Source organism: Gopherus evgoodei, chromosome 2 (assembly GCF_007399415.2).
Source record: "Gopherus evgoodei ecotype Sinaloan lineage chromosome 2, rGopEvg1_v1.p, whole genome shotgun sequence".
NCBI lineage: Eukaryota > Metazoa > Chordata > Testudines > Testudinidae > Gopherus > Gopherus evgoodei.
The window spans coordinates 179,591,678-179,613,981 of record NC_044323.1 but is presented as its reverse complement, the minus strand read 5'-3'; the positions used below and the strand labels follow the sequence as shown (position 1 = coordinate 179,613,981).

The window sequence follows — 22,304 nt, the reverse complement described above, 5'->3', positions numbered from 1 at the left end:
CTGCCTCCCCATGCTCAGAGGACTTTGCAATTGTGCTGAAGTATCAGCCGCTCTAAATTTAAATCTTGAAGCCGGGTGCCACCTTGTGGTGAAAAAAGTCAGGTCCAAAATTGCTCTTTGAACTGACTTTCAAGCTGAAAAACTAGGATCCCAATGGATGGAAAAGTGAGCTGTATAGCACTGTTTGTGGTTCTTCTAGAGTCCTGTTTTCTTGAGCAGAGTCAGTTCAATGAGTATAGCAGATTTCCTTGGATTTTGACCACATGATTTATTTGGTCTTAGGAGAATTTTGATCATTTCTTGGGTCAGGGCCACTGGAAAAACAAGAACCACCTCACCTCAGTAGTATTGGATTCTACAGAAGAGTCTAAGTAGAAGCTATATTGCACTATATGTTTAATACTTCTCCAGCATCTACATGTTGTACAAATATGAATCAAGGTTCATGACTGTATTGTAATATAGTTCGAATAATGCTATATAGATTACACTGAAAGTCAACTGTGAAACTGGGAAGACAATCCAAGAGTCCAAATTCTCACTTTTGTGGTTTAATAACTTGACCAGGGGTTCTCAAACTTCATTGCACCGCAACCTCCTTCTGACAACAAAAATTACTACATGACCCCAGGAGAAGGGAATGAAGCCTGAGCCTACCCGAGCCTCACTCCCCTTGGTAGGAGGCCAGGACCAAAGTCAAAGCCCAAGGGATTCAGCCCTGGGCAGGGGGGCCTGTAAACTGAGCCCCACCACCTGCGGCTGAAGCCCACTGGGCTTGGGCTTCAGCCCCGAGCTCCAGCAAATCTAACGCCAGCCCTGGTGCCCCCATTGAAATGGGATCGCAACCCACTCTAGGGTCCCAACCCACAGTTTGAGAACCGCTGAACTATACTCCTTGGCCTATTTGTATTACATTAACGTGGGGAGGAAGAAATCAGTGATGGTCATCTCAATCCCAGGAAGCCATTTCAAGGGTAATGTTGAAAACGCCCTCCCCACAGCTGCTTTGCTCAGGGTACCAGAAGTTATCTATTCAAATTCCCTCACTGTACAGTGTCTAATTACTGAGTATTTTGTGTGTGCAGCATCTGTACTCAAGACTTTAATTCTTAGACACAAATCTGATGCCATATCTTTTCTGAAAGAATCTCAAGACGCAGTTGTGGCAGGCTAAACTCAGTGACATTGTGCTAGGTAACAGAATGAGTCTTAGAAGTTTTGTCAGTGCCAGAGAATTTTATCCTGTTGTAATAACCTTGGGACATTTGAACCATGGTTATTTGTCATGGTGCAGTATGTCCATGTTAGCCATTTTGTTTCTGATACACCACTGCTCTACACCATACACAACATTGCCTGCAATCACTGCAGTACCAGAGCACTGTGGGTAGACATTCTAGTGTTCTTACCATAGATCTTCAAAGTGGAGGTGTGTGGGAGTACCAGTTTACAGGTGGAGAGGTGTGATACCTTTTAAAAAATGGAAGCCATCCAAATTATGGCATATCAATGTATGAAACAGCATGTGTGTCAGCAATATTATGCAATGGCTACATCATTTAATTTATTTTCAACATGAAAAAGCCTGACGACTGAATGCATTGTCCCATATAAAAAAACCTGAGTATATATTTTTAGTTATTGCAGCTTCTGTAACAATAAGAAAGCAATCAAGAGTACAGAAGACATTGCCCAGAGTGATCACTGAACAGCACTGTGTTGGGAGGACAAAGACCTATAGCAACTGCACAGTTGCAACATTATTTAACACTGAAAAGGCAAACAATGAAACAAACAATAGAGAACACAGAGGAAGTGAACTTTGCCCCAAACAAATGCTAGCAATACTTGCAAACTCTTGTGAGGTGTGTAACACAGCACAGCAGCCTCTTGCCATGCCAGAATCCTCTAGTGTAGCCAACAGAAAATTGATCCCTACAGAAAGTGCCCTGACAATTTCTTTCTGTTCTGATTAGCCACACCAAGAATGCAACACATAAATAGTACATACTGTATATAATTTCTGGTTCACTACATTATTCCATTAACATAGCTAAGGAGCTTTGACAGTCATGGACTTTTAGGTGCAGATCTATGCATACAAATAAAATAATTACAATCCGTCTTGTTCTGAGTGCAGCAATAAATCTTGATATGCAAAACTGGCTGTGGAAGTGGTCACAGATACACACAGTTCAGATAGGACTATGATGTAGGACCCATGTCTCTTCTCTGTTTTGTAAAACTGAGACAGCTGACAGCACTCAAATAACCTAAAGCAAGCAGTCCTGGTTGCAGTGTGCATGCCTGTTAGAAATGAAAGACATACCACAGATGTCTACAGCCTAAGGAGCATATAACAGCCAAACAGCAAGTGTGAATTTTTTTAAAAAAAGATATGACCTGTGCGCTACAAAATACAGACCATACATTTTAGATAGGCCATCTTTATTGAGCTGAGTTCCCCCATAAAGCTAATGTTTACACAGCATCCATTTTGCACTTTGGAGGCAGTGTAGCCCACTTGACAGATCACTGGACTGGGACTCAGGAAACAGTTTCTCTTCTTGGATTTGCCAATGGCCTGCTGGGTAACCTTAGGCAAATTGCTTCACCTCTGCCTCCATTTCTCTATCTGGAAAACAGGGATAATGATGCTTAACCTCTTTTATAGGGAGATCCACTGATGAAAAGCACTATGTAAGAGCTAGGTGTTAGTTGGTCATGCCAGAAGTCTGAAATTTCAAAAGGCCTAGCTTCTGGATGTGTACTCTTACTGCATTAAAATTCCTCTCACTCAGGTCTCAAATTACTACTCCTGCACATTCAACAGGTTTTTGTCTCATTAATCTGCTGCCTTTAGTACCTTGGCCCACTTCCTACTCATCTGTGTTCTCTAATTCCTGGGCTTCCAAGACTATAGTTTCTTATTTTGCTTTTAAGCTCTCCTGTTGCTCCTCAGGTCAGTTCAACTCCTCATCCCCATCTATGACCTTCAGGATACACACATCAGCCAGCTCCCTTTTGGTAACCTTATTCACTCCTGTGGGTTCAGCTCTCTGCAGAAGAATCAAATCTATATCCCACAATCTAGGATTCCTGCATTAGCTTCTCTATTTCGCCAGTTTTCTTCATTTTCAAGGCACTTCACCTGACTACATCTTGGCCATTTCTGCTCCTCCCTCAGGTCTACCTAAACCTCTGTCCTGTCAACTGCCTTTTGTTTGAAGCCCAGATTATGTCTACACCATGGGGAATATAGCCACATAGCTATCATGGCGCAGCTATGGCTGCCTAACTGAATAACATAGATGTAGCCTACGAAGATGTAAGTGAGAGGTAACAGGTAGGTCAACAGAAGAATGCTTCGGTCGACCTAGTTGTGTCTACACCTGGGGTTAGGTTGACATAGCTACAGCACTCAGGGGTATAAAAAAAATCCACACTCCTGAGTGCCATAGTCAAACCTAAACTAAATGCAGACCAAGCCCAAGTCAATTATTGCCACCTCTTATGCTTGGAAGTCAGTGTATCCACATACACAGCACCTGAAAACCACCAATTGTGCTTAGCTTTCAAGACCTAGGTTTCAGAATTAACAACCCACTGGGAATGAAAAAAGGTCACGTCACACCTCCTTTCTCGTAATTGTTTCAGGCTACCTGCAGACTCAGGAAGACAATATAGTATCAATTTACACTGTTTTCAATTGGAAAGTTTTAATTCACAATCATTACAACAAAACAAGTTTTTTAAAATGACAGTTTAGATTCTGAAGCAACAATTCCATGAGAAGGAATGAATTGTGCAGCCAATTCAGAAGTTGCAAAATACATGAATGTCTTGGCCCATATACACTAAGCAATTTAAAAAAGTATTTTCAAACTTTTAGATTTAGTATTATCTGTTCTTTATAACAAACACACACAACTCTCCACACTAATGTAGAGTAAGACAAAGCTGACAAATGAATTTGTATACTGAGCAAAACAAAGCCAAAAGAAACCTCCCCCCCGGAACCCCACACAGTACTTTAACTGGATTCTCCACACACACTGGACAGCACAGAAGACACGTTGTAAACCAGTGCACCCCACTCAAGAGCGCCTGTAGGGAAGAAAAACTGTCAATCCCCTTCATGGGGCTGCTCAGATAAAGTAGTAGAGTTAACTCAAGAATCTTTCTATGCATCCTGCTAGAGACTGAAGAAAAGTCACCCTATCTTTCATGGTCAGTGTCAAAGACTGCTAACAAATTCAAAGGAATCACTATAGATATTTTATGCTCTTCCACTGCTGGGAGTAGGTCACATATCAGCGGCACCAGTGGAGTTTCTCCTGACACTTAGACTTGAAAATAGGTGACTGAGGGCAAGGAAATCCAAGAATCCAAGTATCAGAGTTGCTCTGGCACAACCATCTTTCCTCAAAAGTGCAATGTCACTGCATTGCATTAGTCCATTTTCGCAGATAAGTGAAGTGTCAATTTCTAATCTGAGGGAATATTTATTGTTTTAAAAGTTAGAGATTAATTTTTTTAATTAAGCAGTTGGCTATTTTTATAGATTCAAAGTATTTGCATCCATTATAACAGCTGAAATCTGACCGTTGAGTTTGATCACATAGTGTTCTGCACTCAAACTAAAGAGCCACCATAATACTTTGCAAATGAGATACCAACACTCCTCCAAAAATATTAACTCATACCAAAAGAGTTCTCATATCAAGTCTATTTTATTTTGTTTTTGTTAAGTTATCTGTGCAGTCAGTTTAAAAGAACAGTTAACATGATGAATACAGACAAACCACATAAGCATTAGGTACAGTATCTTTTAACAGTTAACACTGAAGACGCAAATGACTACATTAAACTCATTCTTTATTCTGGTTGTTTCCAAACAAACTGAAGTTGAAACACACACAGGTCTAGGTCAGTGTAAACCTAACGTTAAGCAGCAAATTGCTCACTGGTTGCAGCACAGTATATAGCATTTACTGCAAATAGCTACAGCAGCAGTGCTGAATGAATGAACTGCATAGACTTAGCCTTGTGGGCAGGTGTTAAATAACCATGATAAAAATCAGAATGGCTTTCTAACAGGTCTGAATTATGCTATATTCATAAAAAAATCCTACAAGAATGCAACTATCTTCAGCTTTCTCCTGAATTTGTAACCATTATTTACCTACTCTTTTCAACCAGCCTATATTATGTGCTTGTTCTACAATCCCTGGCAGTAGCCTTTTCAAATAAAGTGTTTAACAAACAAAGCAGATTGCTGCTGCTCACTCAACCATTGCCACAAAAGTGATATGAATATACTTTAAATTAAATTGACCAAAACCAACAAGTATATTCAACAGAATGGTTGTAATAAGGCATATATATTTAAAAATAAATCTAATTAAAACAAAGATGAAATCAGTCATTTATATTTTTGCCTTACAAAAAGGTTTTTTAGAATTGTATTACTTAATTAAAAACTAAGTGCTCAGCCACCACTAAAATACTTTAGATGTATATTGTTAAAAAAGGTCCAACACAAAATATTTTGAAGACAAGAACATGAATTCTATTGGACTGCTAAAACTTAATACCTTGGACCTGGTCACATGCACACTTTCACATAAATACGCCCTTGTTTTACAGATGTGTGTAAAACCCCAATACGCAGAAGTTTCCACATGGGACATGTGCAGAAAACCTTTATCTTCTCCTGTTCATATTACACACTGACATCTTCATTACCACAGCTACACAACTCATACTATCTTTATAATACAAACCTTGTTGTCACGCTGCTACTAGGAGCATGAATATAATGTTACAGGTGGATTTAGTGTTACTGGCAAGTAGGTCACATCAGCATTATTACTACAATAGTGCTGGCTATTTTTCACAAAATGACAGAATAGATGAACTCCATGTCGGGGAAATGTACACTTGGTGAGGGAAAAAAGGTTGGTCAGAAAGGCAGGACAAACTTGCTTCCCAGAGTTGTATATTCATTAGTTTTAATTTCCATTTTATTGCATACTTCCAGATAAGTGTCAGTACTGAAATTTACTTGGAGTTTCCCTCATCAACTTACTCAAGGCATGAGGCACAAGGACTTTTGAGTGCTACATTGCTGGTTATCTGTATTGCTGTAATTTCACATTTCTTCACAGCTGTTGAAATTAAAGACTGCCTGTGGGTTTCCATTACCTCTTTCAGCAGGCAAAATTAGAAATGTCAGCTTTTTGCTGTATGTGTATTTCCTATGTGTACTTATATTTCACTTAGAACTGAAATGTACAAATAGTATGAATGCTTTATATCAAGATTATAGTCCTTTGCAGACTAAAATTAATGACAGTGTACAAAATGTATGTTCTTAATTAAATGATTAGGTTGAAGGTAAACTGTACATCAACTGGACTATACTGCTGAGTATGTCTTAAAGGCACACACTTGAAACAAGCAGGAAAAGGAAACAATGTTGTTTATCAGTTTGAATACAATGGGGATTTTATTACCTTAATCAATAGCCATTTCCAGTTCCCATTCTCACCAGTAAGAAGTATGGAATAGGAAAAACTATTAATAGGTTTTACATGTGTTTAGAGGATATGTGCAAACTGATGTGTAACCATGCTTGAAAGTGTAATCCCATAATAAAGCATGCTTATACATACATGCTGGTAAACAAAGAAAGAATATAGAACTTGCAGGGAAGGATCAGGACATCTATTACATATTTTAACACTGACACATCAGGAAGAATGTTTGTCAGCTGTTTGTCATACATTTCAGTGAATACTGTCATCTTCAAATCCTAACACATTAGCTTTCAAACAATATCCACAGATAAATTAGAATATAAAGGTAGTAAAAATGTGCTCTTCTCCCAGACATAGGAGTCTATTCTAGCAAAGAGCTAAGCATTGCTATTGTCACTAGAGGTTCAAGAGAGTTTATTCACCAATGTAGGTTTCATAGTTGGTAGTTTTAAGACATTTTCCTGTAGAGCAGAATCTGAATGCAGGGAAAACCATTAAGAAGAAACTAAACAAATCAACAAATGCATCCAAAGTTTATGAAAGGAAGTCAGATGAGCTTGTCCCAAAACAGACAGACAGAGACTATGTTCTTTTTGTAGCTTCATCCCCCAACATGCCACTTCAGAGGCAGCACCTGCTTATTCTTCCTTTTTTGACACATATCAAACACTAGTTTAAAGTTGCAAGATTGCTGCAATGTGGGATTTAATTTTGCTTGAAGTATAATGCAAAAAAAAAAAAAAATTAAAGGATGTTCACCTGGAGTACAATTCAGGTACTGAAGAATTGGGAGAATCTGCTAAACTGCTGATAAAACAAGTAACCACCACCAAACATGAGGTACTAAACACATTGCTACAACACTATTAAAGGGGTGTCCACCAAATTGGTCACAATTTCTTCATAATAAGTGGCATCAGAAAAAAAATCTGGTACCAAATACCTGATGTAAAAACGTTTACATTCTAAACTGAGTTAGAACTGTGCTTGCCACTTTAGGATACTGAACAGTGAAGATACTTAACCCACACTGCACCTTCCCATCTCCAGTAAAAATGGAGTTAGAGGTTCAGATGACAAAAACACAGAAGCCTAGCAGAATAGTTTTACCTGTAACCCTTCTTGTGTCAAAACCAGGAAACCGGGTATGGTCACCTGATTATGTTTTTCTTTAAGGAGATAGTTACAACCTCCACATCATGTGTATCTAGTACTAATTCTCTCACATATAGAAAAGGTTACTAAACCTCATTTTAGAATACCATGCAAGCAGGATATCCTTTGAACATCTTTCAAGTTTACATGCACTGACAAATTGAAGAATATATATATTTATACAGCTGAATGAAATACAGAAATAAAATTAAATTTTACTACAACTAGTTGCAGTGTTGTGAAATAAAAATAAGTTAGCAACCATTTCAAGTCTGAGATGCTTACCATGTTCAGACTAATGGAAAGGCTAGGCCTATGGACCAGGAAACAGCATCTGTTTGCAGGGGTGGGAGCTACAGCAGCTCAGCCTTTTTCAGGCTGAGAGATTCTCCCCCTACCTTATTTTTTCTAGTTCTATATGGCTTACCATTAAAGCCCTTCCTGAACTGCCACTAAAGTAGTGTATATCTGAAATCCAAAAGTAAAAGGTTCACAGATATTTGGTTTTTTGGAGTCCATTGTTTTCAGTAAAACCAAACTGCTGAATCACACAGTGCAGCAGAAGTGTTTAATCTGTTCATAGGTCACTAATGAATACCCAGAGGACTCTTTTTAAGTTGCTTCTTCTGCTGGTGCCCTTCTTTGCCGTGCTGATTTCTGTCTACCTCTCTGTGAAGTGGCTGGAGTCTCCTGTTCAGCTTCAGACTCTGAAGGCTCATTATCCCCCTGCTGGGATCCTGTGTCTCCTATCAACTCTCTCAGGAACTTGAATTTAGATAAAAACAGTTGCCACACCACATACCAACCTATGGGAGACAAAAAACAAAGTTACTTGTTTGTTATACAATAATTTTTCAAACATACAAAAACTTGGGCTACAAAAAGTGCATTCATCAACAGCTTATCAGCACTCAGAAAAGGATTACCCCTTTCCAAACATTTTAAAGTGATCTACAGTTCTCAATTTGATTCAACTGGTAGAACCTTTGTCTCTGGACCAGAAGAGGCAAAGTTCAAATTCCAGATTAGGATTGATCTCCCTATGAATGTTAATATGTCAGCATAGCAAGAGGGGGTAATGAATATTGCACAATTATGGGTATCATCCTTTGAGTGTTAAAATGAGGTTCCTTCTCATTTCTTGACTGACCATGGTGCTTTTTCATTGTAAAAAGATACGCCAAGCATTTCCAGCCTAAACTTGCTCACTCAATAAATAGACTAGAATTTAGATTTAGTATAAAGCACAGCTCTATTCTAGAATCAGATTGACAAGGTTTTCATTCTTCTAGCACTCAAAAATATTCTGAAGTGATACTTCAACTGGAAGAGGTGATCTCTTCAGTTCAAAAGTCTTGCTTAAACAAGGTACTACCTCATTTACCCTTCCAAGATTCCATTACAGAAAAGTTAAAATGATCAGGGAACACAATTTAGTATTGCACCGCTCCTCCCACCCCCACCTCCATATACAGGGAAGGGACTATAAAAGGCAATTTAAAACATGTGCTGTTTAATCAGAACACCACATTACAGTAGCAAGTCTTCATTTTTAATGCCCTGCACAGCCTATCCCCAATCTACCCATTATCTTGTCTCTATTCATATACTTCAATTGCAAGCTCTCTGAGGAAGTGACTGTCTCTTTGTTATGCATTTGCAAAGTGTCCAGAACAATGGGGCCCCAATGACTGGGACTCTTAAATGCTACCATCATAATTAAGGCTGCAAGTTTGTCAGAGGTCACAGAAGTCATGGATTCCGTGACTTTCCATGACCGCCGTGAATTCTGCAGCAGTCGGTACACCTAGCTCCGGGGTAGCTCAGGTAGTCCTTGTGGCAGTCATACCGGCAGCTGCTGGGGCAGTCTCAGGAGACCGCCCCACCCGTAGCAGAAGAGTTTGGATGTGGGACGGGGGTGGGGCACGGGACAGGGTGAGGCGGGCTCTGGGCAGCCCTTACTTGGGGGGCTTCCCGGAAGCAGCAACCTCCCCCTGGCTCAGCTGCTAGGCAGAGGCATGGCCAGGCAGCTCTGCGTGCTGCCTCTGCCTGCAGGCACCACCCTTGCAGCTCCCATTGGCCGCAGTTCCCAGCCTACAGGAGCTGCAAAGCCAGCGCTCTGGGTAGAGGCTGCCCCAGTCTCCTCCCACACGCAAACTCTGCTGCTGCTGGGGAGGCGCAGAGCCAGGTAGGGAGCATTCTGGCCCCGCCAACTCACCCCCCCAAGCATACGGGCCGCCCTCCCCCAGTCCCACCCACCCCCAAGTTTCAGTCAGGAGGTATTTTTAGTAAACGTTATGGACACTGGTTTGAAAAATTATGCTAGAGAAAAGTGTTATTTGTTATATTAGAAATGTTAGTTTATCCTGCTTAGAGTTAATCATTAATACTTTGACTCCTGTCATAAACTGGGAAAATCCTGTCAATTCCAAATTCAAGTCACTGGCCTATATGAATTTTAATTACCTTTAAAAATCTTGTTTGCCCAGAACTAGCAGAACCAGTCCTGATTATTTATTTTAGGTGTCACCAGAGAATGATAATAGACATCCTTTAAACGTGGACAATAACGCAAGAGTCATCAAGGAAGATGACAACAATACACAGACATCTAGAGAAACAGTGACTGTGAAAGATGATAGTTCTCTCTCTCTCTCTCTCTGAAAAGGTAGATTTTAAAAAATTATTTTTTGTGCCCTAAGATCATGCATACCACAACTGGCTCTACAGACTCTGTAGTTAAATCCTATTTCCCTCACTAGCCCAATTCTTACAGAAAAGCAATCAAACAATGCAAACGCATGTTAGTTTTTACTCAGAGGGGAGAGAGAGAGAAAAAAAAAACACTAAGTGTGTCAAATGGAAACAGAAAATTAACAGCAATATACATATTGCTAGGATTAAAACTGTACTCATTGCTACTAGTTTTTTATTTTCATATACAAGAATGAAACTCAGAATTTTACAATTAAAGAAAACCTATGAAGTAGCTATGAATCTCCAGTTCTAATAGTCCTCATTCTTGCCACTAAATCAGACAGATTTAATTTTTTTTAAAAAAGATGTTATATACTTTATTAGACCTTACAAAAGCATATATAAAGAGAAAACAGATAACAAATTATCTTTTTTTCCCCCTAGAAGCCCTTCAAAGAAAGCCAATTCACACCATAAAGAGTACAGTTTTAATTCTAGGGACAGCACAAAACAAGACATCAAAATATTTAGCATCTTCCACAAAACAGTATAGGGTGCTTTAGAATAGCTCATTTAAAAGATGAACGAAAAGTACTGAAATGTATTTAATACCCTAGATTACTAGCAAAGTGGGGCACTGAGCACATCACTTGGTATTACACAATAAGTGTTCCTTTTATCTTTGCAAATTGGGCCATTCATCATATAAATGATCATTGGTATATCTACAAAACTCTCAAGTTTAAGACAAGAATTTGGACATATTAGATAACCAGCCAATTCAGACCTCACTGGGCAACTAAGAATTTATGGTCAGCTAAGTATACTGAATCACTGTACAGATTTAAAAAGCAGCGCAGGATTTTACAGAAAGCCAATGTCATGATGCTAAAGAAATGGTCAACTTGAAATCTAGTCATTTATATTAAAAAAGTTAGAAATACTTTGAGGTATGACACTTGCTCCCAACTGCCACTGCCAATTGTGGAGATTTTATACCCATTTTCTTATTTTCTTCTCCTACAGGTTCTCTCCCCTTGTTGCTGTGTAAAAGGCCCACTTAAACATGTAAAACTGACTGACTATACAGGGGAAACCCTGGAAGTGTCCCCACATAATGTAATCAAAGCAGATAAAGCTTTTTTCACTAATTGCTTTCAGTCACAGTGTAAGTTCTGATTTAAGGAAGTGTTATCTGAAGCAATACTAAATAAAAAGACTCAAAGAAGAGTGATTTTTAATTGTGTCTCTTTAAAAACATAGGTGTTATACTGGAATTGCTGAATGCTTGTAAGGACACAAACTGCTCCTTAGATATAACGTGGTCAGGAAGAAAATTGACAGTCAAATCAGATTATGGAAAAAACCACAGAGGCCCGTCAGCATTTTCAAGTATCTCACTGAGAATGGTCTCAATCTGGCAATATTATGTTGATGGTACAAAGATAGCCTAGTGACAGATTTTAGGTATTTCATCCTTATAATTCAAACACGTATATCCAGACTACTGATACTTGGGAATATTAAGAGCATTATCAAATGATAATCACCATTCATCAATGGTGGGCAAACTGCGGCCCACAGACTGCACATGGCCCATCAGGGTAAGACATTGACATTCCACAGGCACGGCTCCCCGCAGCTCCCAGTGGCTGCAGTTCGCTGTTCCCAGCCAACAGGAGCTGAGAGAAGCAGCAGACAGCAAGTCCCTACAGCTCACTGCTCCAGCCCCAATCTATTCCCCTTGACTGGGGCAGGTTGAAGAGCCCTATGCCTGTCTGGCAATGAGAAACAGCTGCCAGCCATATTAGCCAAGGGCTATAAAGGCTGGCAGGAAGGAAGCCAGAGAGGAAGAAAAGAGAAAGGCTAGGCACAGAGGGGCCGGGGCCTCGGCCTCTAGTCTGCTGCTGGCAAAGTTTGACTGTGAAAAACCTGTACATAGATAGCAAGGTGGTGGTGCGAAACAGCTATAAATAAAGAGCACTGGTGTCTACACCAATCTGAGGGAAGTAGGGGCAGAAACCAGAGGGGCCCACTACGACTCGCTAAATATGGGGGCTTGTCTGTGATCTCAAGCCAGCGCAAGAGTTTGGCGACCTGGAGATGGAGGTGTCCCTGCAATGGCTAGTGAAGCAGCAGCAGGAGATGCAAAAGGTGCTGCAAGCCTTCTAGCAATCCCACCAGCTAGAGAGGCAGGCCTCACTCACCTGGCAAGCGGAGCAACAGAAAACCAAGGTAGATAAAAATCAATTATTTAAAATAATAATAATAATTTTTAATTTAAATCAGATTTTGATAAAATGCTTTTTGAGGAAGAATCTATCTAAAGATAGCTTTAATTCAGATACATTATAGCTCAAAGAATATTACATGAATATACATCATGGAATAGGGATTATTAATTCTATAGTATTAGACAGTATATTCATGTAATAGTTAAGGAAAGTTTTGTAAATGAGTTCCAATAGCTCATGGATTAGGGAACCAATACTATGGGGTTCCAGGGGCTTCTGTATAGAAAGATTAACCTAAATAATCTATCTACCCAATAGGACTCAGTGCTAAGTCTAGAAGATACCATCAGAGATGCTTAATTTTACAGCTCTCAAACTGTGGATGTGTGTCTCCAGAGGTAACATGCTTTAACAGCAAAAATGTTTTTAAATAAATAAATAAGGGGTGAGAAATAATAGATCTCAAGCCTATTGTCCCTCTGCAAATTTGTGTACACAGTCAATCCCTTACCTCTCTCTAAAAGTGCAAAGTTTCAAAAAGTTCAATGAATAGAATATTGTCGGGGCGGAACAGATCTGGACAACGAGAAGTCTGCCTGTCCCTCCCTTCTCACATTTATCTCCAGTAGCAACAAAAGTGAAACTGTTTGAGCAGCATATCCCAGAAGTCTTGAGGTCTTTCTGAGTATAGCCTTCATTGATTTGAGATCTACCATACCATTCTCTCACTAGAAGGGAAAATCTATAATGGCAGCAGGCCATAAATGAAACAGTTTGAGAATATTTTAATGAAGTTCCTCTACCTGTGAAGAATATGTATTAAGGTTATAACAACCAACAAGAATGCACTTTTATGTAGAAATCCATGATTAAATGAAGTCTTACTGACTAGTGATTTATATAATGATTTAAATCAAATTCACCCTGACGAAAACCCTGCAGGACTTTATAAGGGAGCAGGCCAATGTGCAGCAGCAGCTCCTCCAGAGACTGGCGAGTCCCATGGGACGTGATGATGCCTACGCGATGGGATTGGATCTGTGTAAGATGGACCCTGCAGATGACCCAGATGTCTTCCTCTGTACCTTTGAGTAACCCTGGATGCCGGGTGGGACTGGGTAACCTCGGCCCTACGACTGGCTCCCTATCTGACCAGCGAGGCTCAAGTGGCTTATATGGTGCTGAGCAACGACCAGGCCAAAGACTATGAGGCAGTGAAGGTGGCCATCCTAGACTGTGTAGGGCTGTCAGCAGAAAATACAGGCAGAACTTTGCGGCACCAAGCCTTCGCCCAAAAGCTGACCCACTGGGTCACTTGTTGGTTGCAGCCAGATACCCAAATGGTGGGGGAAATCCAGGACCGAGTGACCTTGGAGCAGTTTTTACAGGGCCTCCCTGAGAACTTGTGAGTCTAGGTCAGACGACACCAGCCGGGCACCACAGAGGCCACAGTTAAGTTAACTAAGGAGTATGCGGAGGCGGACTTCCCCCAAAAGGAGGGTCAGACATGCTGGGAGATGGAGTGGGAGAAAAGACCCTGAGAAAACCCCCCACCCCCAGAAAGGGCCTGGAAAGGAAGAAAGAGGAGTCCAGGCGAGCCCCCAGTCGCCCCGTATAGCTTGTGTACTGGCATTATGGGGGCCAGGACATAAGAGGGGGGACTGCTCAGAGATGGAATGCAGCCTAGCTGAATTTTGCAGCTGGACTAATGTTGGAGGGAGGGGGAAAGGACGAGGACTAGCCACCATTCTGGGACTAGCCAACAAGGGGCGGTAGCTTCCTTGCTGGGAAAGTGTCTGCTGCCAAAGAAGCGCTGTCCACACCAGCACTTTTTGTTGTTAAAACTTTTGTCATGGGGGGGAGGGGCGTGTTTCACACCTCTGAACAACAAAAGTTTTGATGACAAAAGTGCTGTGTAGTCATAGCCATAGTCTCTGTGCCTGATCCCAATTTTATAGATGGGGAGTAGACACAGAAAGACCAATAGCAGTGCCATCCCTCGCAGCAGTGTTGTGAGGATAAATGTTAAAGAATTGTGAAGGGCTCAAATACTATGGTAACATAGGCCACGTACATGCAATAGACATAGTATGTGTAGCTTGGCTCCACAGGGCTCTTTGAGCTTGATTTTTCCCTCAGTGCAACTTTTCAAATACAGTTCAGGACTATTTCATTCCCAAAAGGAAAAGAATTTATCGCCTTGCTAGCCCCTCTTTACAAACACGTTTCAAAGACAAATTCAAAGGAAAGGGCATTTTCTTTTTAACTGTCCTGAGAAAGCCTAAGAGACCTAAACCAATATTGTCTATGTCTACATTAGAGACCTTACAGTACAAATGACCTTGGTATCCATGCAGTGGCGCTGCTATAAGATCTCTTGTGTTGCCTTTCTATGCCAATGGGAGGGAGCTCTCCCATCAATATAATTAAAGAACCCCCTATGAGTGGTGGTAGCTTCTCCCACTCCCTAGCACTATGCACAGCTGGCATTTATGCAGGCAAAACTTATGTCACTCGAGGAGCGGGGGCATTTCCACACCCCCGAGCGACGTATGTTTAGCCAACGTAAGTGGTAGTGTAGAAATGGCCTCAGACTTCGATGGTCTGCGAAATTGAAGAGTTATGAAACAACTGAGTGCAGCATTAAAGAACAGCTTGTGTCTTAAGAGCGTTCCTGTCTACAACTGAATTCAGTCTTCTGAAATAGGGGACTTCTGTGTACTCTCTCAATGTTTGTTAAGTCTGTTTTGGGGTTGGGTTTTTTTTTTTTAGGCAAGATGTAAGTCAAACCACATCCTGTTAGTCAAAAGTTCACTAGAAATTTTCAGCACATATCAGAACGTACCTCTTTGCAATCACAGTGTAGCTCAATGTGTGCCTATTGTGAGAAAATAAATCAAGTACAGACAACAAATGCCCAAGTTAGTAATATCAGAGTTCAGCTTGCCTGACACTTCATCCTAACCTCACTTCCTGAACTGTTTGACATGAGTTGCTGTTATAGGGTAAGTGTTAAACGAAACTGTATGATGGGGTACATTATGGCACAAAGAACATATGCAAGGAGACATGAAGTTTTGGATTCCTGGATTGAAGCTCCACTCAAGACTCCTCATTTGGAACTATGGGGCTTGAATTTGAAGGGTCGTCTGTCTCATACCAGTGTACCAAATCAGTGTAGAGGCTATGTTTATTTGCAAATCACCAAGTTTTAATAGTCACCAACCAATGAGAATCAACCTTTTTTTTTTTTTTGGAAAATAACTAAAAATTACAAAAGCAAAACAAGATTAAAATTGATTTAAAGCAAGATTTCCTGAACAATCCCACCCCCTAAAAATATCCCCAGACCAAACCCCACAGCCCCAAACCAAAACAAACCCCACAATTTTAGACACGTGATCTTAGCAATGAATGTTAAATATCATTTTTCACTCTGCTATTCCAACATCATTATGATAAATAATTGATACTGTATTTTTAACAACTTATAGAGATGACTGAAAAATTCTGAAGCGTTTGTAATGGAAAAAAAGATTCAGCAAAAGTTTTCCTGATGTTTTGCATACATAGCTAACTCTGCAATTTGAATCTACATGTATTCTCTCTTCCCTAGGCCATGCACGCTATGGTTTTGTATGTGAATTAAAAGTATTGAAAAAGGGCCCAGAATAGTTTTAACATCCCAGCTTCCCCACCAACTTTGCTGATAGAAAAAGGTCTCTCCTTTACTAATGGCGTCTAGTCCAGGGGTTTCAAACTCAAATGACCACAAGGGCCACATGAGGTCTAGTGCACTGACCTGGGGGCCACATCACTGACACACCCACCCTTGCTGCCCCTGGCCCCACCCCACTCCACCCCTTCCATGAGGCCCCGCCTCTTCTCATTCCTTCCCCGCCCCTTTCCACCCCCTTCCCCAAAGTCCCCACCCCAGCGCTGCCCCTTCCCTGTCACCAGGGGGTGCAAGAGGGGTGCAGAGTGTGGCAGGGGCTCAGGGCAGGGAGTTGGCATGTGGGGTGAAAGAGAGGTGAGGGGTATGGCAGAGGGTCAGGGTGCAGCAGGTGGCTCAGCAGGGAGTGCAGGACAAGTGTGGGGTGCGGCCGGGGGCTCAGGGCAGGGAGCTGGGTGCAGGAGGGATGTGGGGTGCGGCAGGGGGCTCAGGGCAGGGAGTTTGTGTGTGGGATGCAAGAGGGGTGAGGGGTGCAGCAAGGAGTTGGGGTGCAGGATACAGCAGGAGGCTCAGGGCAGGGAGTTGGGTGCAGGAGGAGTGTGGGGTGCAGCAGGGGGCTCAGTGCAGGAAGGGTGTGGGGTGCAAGCTGCAACCCAGTGCCACTTACCTAGAGTGGCTCCGGGGTGGCAGCGGCACGCATTGGGGGACAGGGTAGGATTCTGGGCCTGCGCCGCTCCAGGAAGCAGCCGGAACCACGGCCACTGGGGGAGCGGGGGTGGGAACAGGGCTCCGCTGCTGCTCCTCCAGGTACCTCCCATGAAACTCCCATTGGCTGCGGTTCCCTGTTCCCGGCCAATGGGAGCTGTAGGGGCAGTACCTTGAAGCGAGGCAACACAGGAGCCCTCCGCCTCCTTCCCCCCGCCCTACTCCAGTCCGAAGGGACGTGCTGCCAGCTGCTTAAGGGAGAAGCACAGGGCTCGCAGCAACACGGGAGGCAATCCCGGAGGCCAGATTCAGCCCACGGGCTGTAGTTTGCCCATTCTTGGCCTGGTGGTAGGCCGAGGAGTGGGGGGGCACAGGGAGCTTGGCAGGCCGCACAGAAGAGCCCTGCAGGCCACATGCAGCCCACGGGGAGCGTGTTTGAGATCCCTGGTCTAGTCACTACCTGACTCAAGTGAAATGGAAATAAGTTAGCTTTATTACTACTATTACAACAATTGATATGGCGACTAGCATTGTGGCATGTAGGTAAATTGGGCCCAAACCGGTACAATTGAAATCAACGAGAGTTTTAACATTAACTTCAGTGGCAGTAGTGTTAGGTCCTTTCTGAGAAGAATTAATCTACTGCTGAAGACTTAACACTCACAGAGAAAGAATTATAGCAAGAGGCAATACAAATATTTAGACTATTTGCCAACACAATGCACTTGGAAAGAGTGCCCGGTAAATCATTTTTCACTCAAGAAAACAGTTATTACCAAAGACTCTACTACAGTAACTCCCCAGTTAACGTCCTTTCGCTTAACATTGTTTCAATCTTAAGAACCTGCTCAATTACAGAACATGCTCCATTTAAAGTTGTGCAATGCTTCGCTATAATGGCACTGGGCTGCCTGCTTTGTCCACACTGGCAGCCCCCATCAACTCCCCTAAGCCCTCCCCCCCCCCGCACCTCCCACCTGCAGACCCTGCGGATCAGCGCCTTCCCCCTCCTCCTCCTGCTCACAGCAATCAGCTGGCTTGCCGTGTTCAGGAGGGAGGGGGGAGGAGCGAGGACTCGGCATGCAGGTTCCCCCTTCTTCTCCTGCCTCCCGAACGCTGCAAACCAGCTGATTGCTGTGGGCAGGAGGTGGGAGAGGGAGAGGGAGTCTGTGTGCTGAGTCCTCGCTCCTCCCCCATGAACATCGCAAGCCAGCTGATTGCCACGGGCAGGAGGGAGGGGGAAGGAGCGAGAACGCTGCGTACCTCTCCCCTCCCTCCGGCTTGCGGTGTTCAGGAGGCGGGGGGAGCCTGCGGTGCCGTGTCCTCACACCTCCCCTCTGCCTCCTGCAGGGCAGCTGATTGCTGCGGGCAATAGACAGGGGAGGGAGGGGGTAGGAGTGAGGATGCGGCGTGCAGAGTAGGGCGGGAAAAGAAAAGGCAGATTAAGGGTGGGGGCTTAGGGGAAGGGGAGGCATGGGCAGACCGAAGGTTGAGCCCCGTGCCCCTGGTGCTTGCAGAGTAGGGGAAACTGCTGCTGCTGCTGCGCAATGTGCTTCTCCTAGCCTACAGTACCTTCAGCCTCCTTACCTGCCTCATTGTCTCCAGTGCCAGTGGGCTGTGCCTGTGTGGGGTAAGGCGGGGGCACCTCCCAACTATAGTACTGTACTGTATGGCAAAAAAAAATTTCCCTGGAACCTAACCCCTCCATTTACATTCATTCTTATGGGGAAATTGGATTCGCTTAACATTGTTTCGCTTAAAGTCGCATTTTTCAGGAACATAACTACAACGTTAAGTGAGGAGTTACTGTACTTATGTTACTAAAAAACTCAGAGTCCAATCCTGCCACCATTCAAACACAAGTACCCTTACTCTTGTGTGAAGTCTTGGCAGGACAGGGCTCTAAAACAGTGGTTTTCAAACTTTGGGTCACAACCCAGTACTGGGACGTGGAATGCAAGGCACTGGGTCTTGCTCAGCACCCAGGGACCCTGGCGGCCGGCCATTAAAATCTAGTAGTCGCTACCTGTTCTGACACAATGCTGTGTCCTGGAAGCGGCCAGCAGCAGCTCCGGCTTCTAGGCAGGGGGCCCACAGGGCACTGGCTCTGCTGTGGGGGGTGGGACCTGCGGGTGAGAGTCATGCAGTGCCGCTTCTGCCTAGGAATCAGACCTGCTGCTGGCCGCTTCCAGGGCGCAGCGCAGTCCGCGGTGCCAGGACAGGTGGGAAAGCTTTTCTTATCATCCTTGCTGCACCGCTGACCGGGAATCACCTGAGGTAAGCCTGCACCCCAACCCCAGCCCTGAACCCCCCCAAACCCAGAGCCCCCTCCTCTACCTCAAACTTCTCATCCCCAGCCCCACCCCAGAGCCTACACCCCCAGCCCAGAGCCCTGACCCCCCTCCTGCAACCCAACCCCCTGCCCCAGCCCAGAGCCCCCTCTCACACCCTGAACCCCTCATTCCCAGCCCCACCCTGCAACCCTCACCCCAGCACTCTAACCCTCTTCCCTAGCCCTGAGCCCCCTCTCACACTCTAAACCCTTCATCCCCAAGTCTGCTGGGTCACAGGCATCAACAATTTTCTTCAGCTGGGTCACCAGAAAAAAATGTTTGAAAAACACTGCTCTAAAACTTCCTGCACTATAAGTTCAACACAGTTAAGTACTGTGGGATTTTTAACACCTGTCAAGTTAAAAAAAACCAACTCAGAAGTTATTATTTTATTATCCTTACCAACAAATGGTCTGTCTGGATGGAAAACTGTCACCTAAATATGCAAATAGCCTGTGTAACCTGCATTGCCTGTACATATAGTGAGAGACAGGATAAAGATATGCCTGACTCCTAAGACAATGAAAAGAACAGCTTCCTGCTCCAGGTACACTTTCAATATAGTGAAACAACTATGAAGTCTTTGACAGCTCTAATTCTCTGTCTATAACCCGTTTCCAAATTATTAAAACATTCGTTAAATTCAGTCAAAATTTTACTTAAGATGAGGAAGCTCCTGTCCTTTCAGCATTTTTAATCAATTTAATACATTATTTTATTTTCTGACTAAGGTAAACAGCATTTACACACAGAATTTAATAAGACTCTTAAGTTCTTACTACCTGTTATATATGGGGAGAGAGAGAGCAGGATGCTGGTGTAGCCTTCAGCCTGAATATTATAGAACAATCCTAGTCTTTCAACATCACTCTTGTTGCATGCTTTTTAGTAAGGTCTGCATTCCAATCAACGTTTCCCATGGCAGTGTAAAGAAAATGAGGAAGCTGACCAGATTGCATCTTACAGAGCATCCACAATTCTACTTTTGGTTTCTTTGATTTTTTAAAATACAACAGCCACCTATAGAGTATCCTTAAGTGCCTATCTTTATGGGACCCCATAAAGGTCCTTCCTTTAGTCTCAAACTAAACTCAAATTGGGTTTTTTGTTGTTGTTTTTAATTTAAAAAGCTGTCTTTAGTAGGAGGCTTTTTCAGTCATTCATTGGTATTTCTATTGCTCTCAATACTGTCCTATTAGCAGTGCATAACTGTTCAGCAGCACGTTCCCCCAAAGGCTGTGAACTTCAGATCAGTGTAGTGAATTCAGCTCGGGGAACATTTCAAGGCTCAAATGTTTGAAAACAAGCGAAGAGGGCGCTGTGGGCGAGACCCTCAACAGGGCACCATGTTCCTCCCCCTTCCCTTCCCCGGGGAGGGATCGGGGCAGCCCGGGACAGGGACACACACACAGGGCTACGGGTGTGTACTCACCGCACAGCATGAACAGGAGCACACAGGCCAGGGTGGCCACGATCACCAGCAGCGTCAGCCCGACGCTCTGCCACATCTCGGCTGGCCGGAGCGGAAGGCGCTGGGCGCTGTTACCCGCAGGGAGGGCGCAGCAGCATCCCCGCGGCGCATGGAGCGGGGAGACCGGCCGCACTCGCTGCCCCGGAGGAGGAATCGAGGGAGGGGGCTGAGGCCGGTTATGAGCCGCCCCCAGGGCTCATGACGGCGGGGCCAGGCCGGGGATGGGGGAGGGGCAGACACAGATTTAGGACAGGGGGGGGTGTGGCGGCACAAAGCCCCCAGGGGCACAGCGAGGGGGGAGGAGGAAGCGCCCGGCCGCCGCCTCAGACCCGCCGGCGAGGAGGAAGAGGAGCTGGCACTGCGCTCCACTCCGCTGGAGGGAGCCGCAGCCCCGCGCCGCGCCCCGCCCCGCCGCGCCGGAGGCGGGGCTGCGAACCCCCAATGGCAGAGGCCGAGCGGCGGCGGCAGCTTTTCTCCCTGACAACCCGGCGCGAGAGCACCCCAGTCCATGGGCGGCACGCGGCAGGCTGCGTAGTAACGAGTCACTGTGACGCCAACCAGCAGCGCAGGGCACGCTGGGACTTGGAGTGTAAGGAACAGCTGCTGTTGCCGATGTGAACTACGGCTCCCAGCGTGGCCTGTTCGGTTGAGGGTAACCTTTCCCCAGGGCCCAGCCTGCCCCGGGGCGGGCGTAGGGTGCCCAGCTGTCCCCATTGTATAGGGACAGTCCCGATTTTTAGGTCTTTTTCTTATATAGGCTCCTATTACCCCCATCCTGATTTTTCACATTTGCTGTCTGGTCACCCTAGAAGGGACCTCAGGAGGTTCTAGTCCAATCCCCTGCTCAAAGCAGGACTAACCCCAATTAAATCATCCCAGCCAGGGCTTTGTCAAGCCTGACCTAAAAAACCTCTAAGGCAGGAGGTTCCACCACCTCCCTAGGTAACCCATTCCAGTGCTTCACCACCCTCTTAGTGAAAACGTTTTTCCTAATATCCAATCCAAACCTCCCCACTGCAACTTGAGACCATTACTCCTTGTTCTGCCATCTGGTCAGGACCAGCGCTAGTGTTTTTAGCGCCCTAGGCGCACGGCCATTTCGCCGCCCCGCGCGCTGGTCTGCGGCTCCGGTGGAGCTGCTGCAGCTGTGCCTGTGGTAGGTCCACCGGAGCCGCGGGAGCAGCGGACCGTCCGCAGGCACGACTGCGGCAGGTCCACCAGAGCCGCCTGCCGCCCCTCCCCCCCAGCAAAATGCTGCCCCCCCCCCAATAATCCTGGCGCCCTAGGCGATTGCCTAGGCCGCCTAAATGGAAGCGCTGGCCCTGCATCTGGTAACACTGAGAACAGTCTGATCCATCCTCTTTGGAACCCCTTTCAGGTAGTTGAAAGCAGCTATCAAATCCGCCCTCATTATTCTCTTCTGCAGACTAAATAACCCCAGCTCCCTCAGCCTCTTCTTGTAAGTCATGTGCCCCAGCAGGGCTGCCCAGAGGA

General features: G+C 44.5%; 1 protein-coding gene across 1 annotated transcript; it reads right to left on the bottom strand.

The window, feature by feature from the left end:
- Positions 1-4,714: 4,714 nt before the first annotated feature.
- Positions 4,715-21,195, bottom strand: SMIM13 (small integral membrane protein 13). Its single transcript, XM_030552395.1, has 2 exons — positions 20,772-21,195; positions 4,715-8,503 (listed from the first exon to the last, which is right to left on the bottom strand). Exons 1-2 carry the CDS (start codon positions 20,845-20,847, stop codon positions 8,310-8,312), a joined length of 270 nt encoding a protein of 89 aa, XP_030408255.1. The 5' UTR covers positions 20,848-21,195; the 3' UTR covers positions 4,715-8,309.
- Positions 21,196-22,304: the final 1,109 nt, after the last annotated feature.

Bases quoted from the DNA above. Each gene is read 5' to 3' on its own strand.
- SMIM13 (XM_030552395.1), bottom strand. From the start codon at position 20,847: ATGTGGCAGAGCGTCGGGCTGACGCTGCTGGTGATCGTGGCCACCCTG. The intron at 8,504-20,771 runs GTGAGTACACAC...TGTCTCCCATAG, and splicing joins GCTCCTGTTCATGCTGTGCG to GTTGGTATGTGGTGTGGCAA.